Genomic DNA, 6,293 nt, shown 5'->3' with positions numbered 1-6,293 from the left:
CTTCTGTGTTTTGAGTGGAGATAATCTAGTAGACCATGGATGTGGGACTAAAATTCAGGAGATTCAGATAAGGTAGACACCTGCATAGAGATAATAGAGGTTGCTAAGGGAGAGTGTAGAGAGAATAGAAGAGGGTCTAGAATAGAGCCTTGGTGGGGAGTCTGGGGCAACCACACTTGAAAAATGGGAGCAGGATGGTGTTCCAGCAGAGAAGACCGAGAAGAGCAGGCAGAGAGGTAGAAGGAGGACTTAAACCACAACAACAACTCTAAAGAAGAAGAGGAAGGAGAAAGCATCTAGGAAATCAGGATGACAGAAGAGATCTAATAGAATGACAACTAAGAAAAAAAGTCATTGGAGTTAGCATTTAAGACATTTTTGTTAATTTTGGAAAGGAGTTTAAGGGAGTGCTGAGGTCAGAAGCCAGATCATAAGAGGTTGAGAAGTGGGTGGGAGGCTTCCAACTCTATCCAAATCTTTTGATTTATAGTCAGAGGACCTGGCTTTGAATCCCAACTCTGACACTTATTCCCTGTGTGACCTTGAGCAAATCTTTATTTCTTTGGGTCATCTGTCAAATGAAGGGTTGGACTAGATGCTTTCTTAAGTCCCTTCCAATTTTAAACTCACGATTATCTTTTTTTAAACCATGAGAGGAAACTGAGGTTCTGAGAAGTCATAGCAACCAGGGTCCAGTGGATGGCAGCAGAAAGCCATAAGCGGAGTTTACTGCTCAGGTCAAGATCTTTTTCTTTCCATTAGACTGAAGCCAGTTTAGGAGAGGGACCAAATGAAGTTATCCAGATAAGTTGTTTCTTAACCAATAGGAAGGTCAAATCTGAGGAGAGGACTTGGGCTTCCCAGAAGACAAGAAGGGCAACCCTGAAAGACAGAGTATTGTCTGTGTAGAATGGAGGATGCCAGAGTGTAAATCTGAGATGCAGAGTGGTCATCTGTTGTAGCCATCTTTTCACCTTTGTCCTCTCCCATCTTGTAACTCAAGGGGTGTGCCTTTCTGGTTCCTTATAGTGGGCCAACTCTCACAGGTACCCAGAGACTGACCAGTAAGAAGAAGGGTGACCAGAAACCATCCAAACATGAGCAGAGTTTCTACATACAGTTTTCCTGATTATTGGCATCAGAAGAGCAGAGATGCTGCCCAGTTAGGAGAAGAAATGCCTAGAGTTTATCCAATTAGGACAAAGAGTAGCAAGAGTTTGGCCAATCCAGAAGAGAGTATCCATGGGTACACTGGCCTGTAAAAGTATAAGGTTCATGGAGAGACTGCTCTGTTGTATATAATAGGTTCTTTTTTGCCCTTGCCTAAGGGATTCTTAATTTTTTGTGTGAGGGATATATCCTTCTTTGGCAGTCTGATGAAACCTTTGGAGAAATTGCACAGAATAATTTAAAAAATAATTGAATTGAATAATTTTAAATAACTGGAGGAAATGCTAAACTTCAAGTTAGTGAAAATAAAGATTCTTCTTTTGCTTCTCCTTGATTGTGGAATCTAACCACTGATCTGTTGGACTGATGGTTCAAAACCCCTTCTCTGTTCTCTCAAAAAAACACAATCAGAACTCCAAACACATTCAGAGTCAGTGCTGACCAAGAAAAACATTATTCTGTTTTCCGAGGTGTGTCTTTATTACATTAGAGTAGTAAGAGCCTACCAGATCCCTTTTCATTCATTCATTCATTCATTCATTCATTCACTCACTCACTCACTCACTCAAACATACACTTTAGCACATAGTACAATGAAAGGAAGTGAGGAAGTCCAACGTCTTATTTCAAACTGCCCATGCCAAATGAGTTGGAAATTTATCAGAGGAGGTGGGGACCATTAGCAAAGATGCAGACAGATAACCTTTCTCCTTCTTCACTTTGCTTCTTGGACAGTGAGACCCTCACCTTTTGTGGTGCCCACAGCCACACAGCCCACCTTGCCAGCCATGGTGGCTGTCTGTTCCCCAACGCAGTTGAGCTGCCGCAGTGGTGAATGTCTCTCTGCTGACCGTCGCTGTGACCTGCACCCTGACTGCCAGGATGGCTCTGATGAGGATGGCTGTGGTAGGGAAGCCTTCAGCAGCCTGGCATCTCTAAACCCAGTGGGAAGGGGCCAACCCTGCGTAGGCATCTTCTGATATTACCCTTCCTTCCTTTCCCCGATGTCTACATCCGTAGGTCCTTTCCCCACCTTCTTGGTTCCTTCTTCTTGGTTCTAATTCTTTCCTGGTTCCTTCTCTGTCCTGTAGTGGACTGTGTGTTGGCATCCTGGTCTGGCTGGAGCAGCTGCAGTAGAAGCTGTGGTTTGGGGGTGACCTTCCAGCGGAGGGCCCTGCTTCGAGCTCCCTTGCTTGGTGGTGGCTGCTCTCAAGAAGATTTCCAAAGTCGCTCCTGTTTCTTGCAGGCCTGCCCAGGTAATCCTGGTATGAGGACTCCCAGGAAGGAAATTCCTGGTAGCTGAGGAAGCCCAGGGTCATGGGCCTCCTTCCACTCAGAGTTCAGAGGATTTGGGACTGGAAGGGAGCACAAACTCTTCTATTTACAGATGGAGAAACTGAGGTCCAGAGAGGGAAATAACTTGCTCAATATCACCCAGAAGTCCTTAGGATCCAGGATTTCATCAGGAAAATATTCCTTTTGGGAGGCTCCCCAAACTAGGAATTCTAGAGGGTTGGACTCTTGGCAACCCCACCACATCTCTCTTTCCTGGTCAGCCTGATATTAGGATGTCAACCAGGTCTTCTTATGGAGAATTAGATGCCTTTTTCTTGTGGATCCCAGAGAAAGATCTTTTATGCTTTTCTCCATTTGCTGTCACCACCAGAAATGTCCACCAGAGGGTACTCTGGCCTTGATGGAGTTCTAGAAGACAGTTTTCAAGCAGCTCATTTGTCTTTGGCCTTTATGGGCTTCCCACCCCATCCTAGTTGTTTTCTGTATATTTACTGTTGAGAAAGGGGAGAAATGAGGGTGAAATAAGGGGTAACCTGATTCACCCTTGTAGAATGTCTGCCTTTCCCTCTCGGGGCCTCCCCCCAATCTCTCTCCCAGGTTCTCTTGTTAAAGTCCCATTTGCCTAGAACTGCCAAAACATTGATTGAGTTTCTGCTAGGTTAGGTGAGACTTGGTCGTGCCCTCCTGGACAAGTCACTTAACCCTGTTTGCCTCAGTTTCCTCATCTGTAAAATGAGCCGGAGAAGGAAATGATGAATCAATCACTCTAGTATTGTTGCCAAGAAAAGCCCAAATGGAGTCCTGAAGAGTTGGACATGATGGAAATGCCTAACCCACAAAATTCTTCCCTCATGAGGTTAATTGTGAAGAAAGTACTTGTTAACTTCAGGGAAGTGTGAATGGGCAATAGGCAGGAGGGTTTGCAGAGGAGTCCTGTCTCTGCCGCCATTTGTCCAAAGCCTGGAGTCTCTCTGGCCATGTGGCTTTAAGGGAGCACACACAGACAATGCAGGGACCCCTTCTTTATTCAGGCTTCCCACATGGTCTCCTTCTTATCCTTCTGTGGTTGATTCTGATGTTGAGGACCTATTTGTAAAGTGCTTTGCACAGAACCTGGCACATCGTAGGTACTAGATAAATCTAGATAAATGCTTCTTCCTTTCCCCTTCCTTCCCTTCTCTGAGACCCAGAAGCCAGCTCCCCCACCTCTGCCATGCCAAGGGAATCTCCAGCAATTTATTGACACGTCTTCCCTTTCTCCGCAGTGCCTGGTGCTTGGACTTCATGGGGTCCCTGGGGCCCCTGCAGCGCATCCTGTGGGGGAGGCCAACAGGAACGTTGGCGTAGCTGCACGGATCCCCCACCCAAGAATGGGGGTGCTCCTTGCCCCGGGACACCACAGGAGAGCCTCCCCTGTGGCCTGCAGCCCTGCAGCGGGGGTACAGGTACCATCGGATAGACTGCTGTGCTGCTAGGAAGTCTGGGTAGCTGGGGTTATTTTAATGTTCATTCCTTGATCCCATAACTATCTGCCTCCTAGATTGTGGCCCAGATCTTGTGTATGTGAGTGCTGAGCAGTGCCAGCAGGGCCTGGTGCCCCGGTGCCCACCCTCCTGCCAGGATCCTGAAGCCCAGAGGAACTGTAGCACACACTGCATGGAGGGTAAGATGGGCCTGCCCGGGGGAGGGAGTGGGCAGGGAGTGGACATAGCCAGACACATCTAGCTTAGAACCGACCTTTTTTCTCTCATCCAAGTTCCATTCTACCCTCAAATTCTTGAGCTCTCTCTTCTCCCTATTTCCGGCAGCTGGTGGCAAAGTGAATAGAGTGCCATGGCTGGAATCAGGAAGACTTCTTTTTTCCCAGTTCAAATCTGGCCTCAGACACTAACCAGCTATGTGACCTTGGACAAGTCACAACTCTATTTGCCTCCGTTTTTTTCATCTGCAAAATGAGCTGGAAAAAGAAATGACAAACCACTATAGTAACTTTGCTAAGAAAACCCCAAGTGGAGTCATGAAGAGTCAGATGTGACTGAAAAATGACAGAACCACCAGTTTTTCTACTGATTCAGTTCTTTCTGTTTGACACCCCCACCATTCTGATCATTTCCTCACCCCTAGGTTGCCGATGTCCCCCTGGACTCCTTCTCTCTGAAGCTCAGTGCCTGACGCTCTCCCAGTGCCCCTGTCCAGTGGGCAGAGAGATTAAGTTGCCCAAAGAATCCTTCCTGCTGGACAACTGCAGCCAGTGGTGAGTGTGTACTTGGCTCACAGGAGGAGTGCAGAGAAAGGCACCTCATGGGCTTGGGGTGGAGATAAGGCCAAAATTGGCATCTCCAAGTCCTGGACGAGGGAAATTCTATCACCCGTAGTTCTCCTCCACCTTCTTCTTTCTGACTCTCTGCTTTCTCCTTCTAGTGTCTGTGAAGATGGAGCTCTTCACTGTGAGGCTGGGGACTGTCCTGTGCCCTGTGGCTGGTCAGCATGGTCCTCTTGGGGCCCCTGTGACCACTCCTGCGGCCCTGGAACTCGGGCCAGATTCAGGTGTGTGTGTGTGTTTGTGGGAGGCAGGTGGAGAATAGGGAAAGGGAAGGAAGATGGGGAATGAGGAATGGGAATGAGGGGAGTGGGAAGAAGGAGGAGAGCGAATAGGAGGAAAGAAGGTAGAAGGAAATTGGAGTAGAGGATGGGAAAGCCGAAAGCAAAGGAGAGGAGTGTGGGGCAAGGTGAGGAGAGAAGAGTGTGTTGGGGGCAGGGATAGAGGATGGTGGGGGCTGAGAGGGAGGGAGAGGTTGTAGGAAGAACAGAATGAGCTGGGCTGAAGAGCAATTCGGGGTGCAAGGAGAGAGGAGCCTCTGATCTCAGCAGCATGGAGGGCTGGAAGGGTCATAAAGACACAAGAAGGCCTCCAGGAGGTGTGGAGAGAAGGAAAGAAGGGGGGATGCTACAGGGGTGTTGTATCCTGTCCTTTCCCTTCTCCCTCTCTATGCAGATCTCCTTCCAACCCGGCAGCAGCTTCTGGAGGTGCCCCTTGTGAGGGAAATGTGCAGGAGGTTCAGGCCTGTCACACAGACTGTGGTGCTGGTAACATTAGGGATAGGGGGGAGATGGCCCAATCCAATTCCATTCCGTCTATGTGCCCACAATCTGTCCAGGCATTCCCCAGTGGAGGAGCCCCTTGTTTCCCATTCTTTGATAGGGACAAGAAGAGCTGCTGTAAATATTCTGGTAATAGAGGTCCCAGTACTCTTCCCATTGTACCACACTGCCTTGGGAGAGAGGAGGAGAGAGAGCCTTGATGGGAAGCACTTAGGAAGCCAATGCAGTGGTCTAGGACTGAAGGGCTCTGGGTCTGGACGAGGGCTGGGACAAGAATGAAAAGAGCAGTTTTGAGGGAGGTTGTGAAGGGCTTAGTGACTGAGCAGATGTGGGGGATGAAGGAGAGAGAGGGTTCAAAGAAGCCTGGGAAGTCCCAACTTTGGGAAAATGGCGACGTTCTTGACAGGAATAAGGAAGAAGGAGGAGGAGCAGTTCTGGAAGGAAGGGAGGGAGGTTTGGGCCAAGTTGAGTTTATGGTGCCAGTGGGAAATCTTTGTGGAGGGTGGGTCATGCAGGAGGGAATAGTATGTAGTTGGAAAAAGGGGATCGAGGCTCTGGAACTCAAGATTAGAGTTAGACTTGGGATCATCTGCCTAGAGGTGATAGCTGGGGTGCTGAGAGTGATGGAGGTGGCCAATTACAGTAATAGGGGAGAGGGACGAGATCTTGAGTTATTGGTATAGGGAGCTCCTGGATGAGGGGATGCCCCTCTGCCAATGTAGGTC

General features: G+C 48.5%; 1 protein-coding gene across 1 annotated transcript in view; it reads left to right on the top strand.

Moving 5' to 3' along the window:
- Window positions 1-6,293, top strand: part of LOC123249875 (SCO-spondin-like) — a 96,177-nt gene that overhangs the window by 45,703 nt on the left and 44,181 nt on the right. Inside the window, exons 42-48 of the mRNA XM_044678972.1 lie at window positions 1,936-2,076; window positions 2,262-2,426; window positions 3,732-3,911; window positions 4,007-4,129; window positions 4,591-4,720; window positions 4,888-5,013; window positions 5,462-5,553. Coding sequence (XP_044534907.1) covers window positions 1,936-2,076; window positions 2,262-2,426; window positions 3,732-3,911; window positions 4,007-4,129; window positions 4,591-4,720; window positions 4,888-5,013; window positions 5,462-5,553 — 957 coding nt within the window. The remainder of the gene's footprint in view (window positions 1-1,935; window positions 2,077-2,261; window positions 2,427-3,731; window positions 3,912-4,006; window positions 4,130-4,590; window positions 4,721-4,887; window positions 5,014-5,461; window positions 5,554-6,293) is intronic.

Source organism: Gracilinanus agilis, chromosome 5 (assembly GCF_016433145.1).
Source record: "Gracilinanus agilis isolate LMUSP501 chromosome 5, AgileGrace, whole genome shotgun sequence".
NCBI classification, from domain to species: Eukaryota; Metazoa; Chordata; class Mammalia; order Didelphimorphia; family Didelphidae; genus Gracilinanus; species Gracilinanus agilis.
The sequence above is the reverse complement of the archived record's forward strand: the minus strand, read 5'-3'. Positions and strand labels throughout refer to the sequence as shown.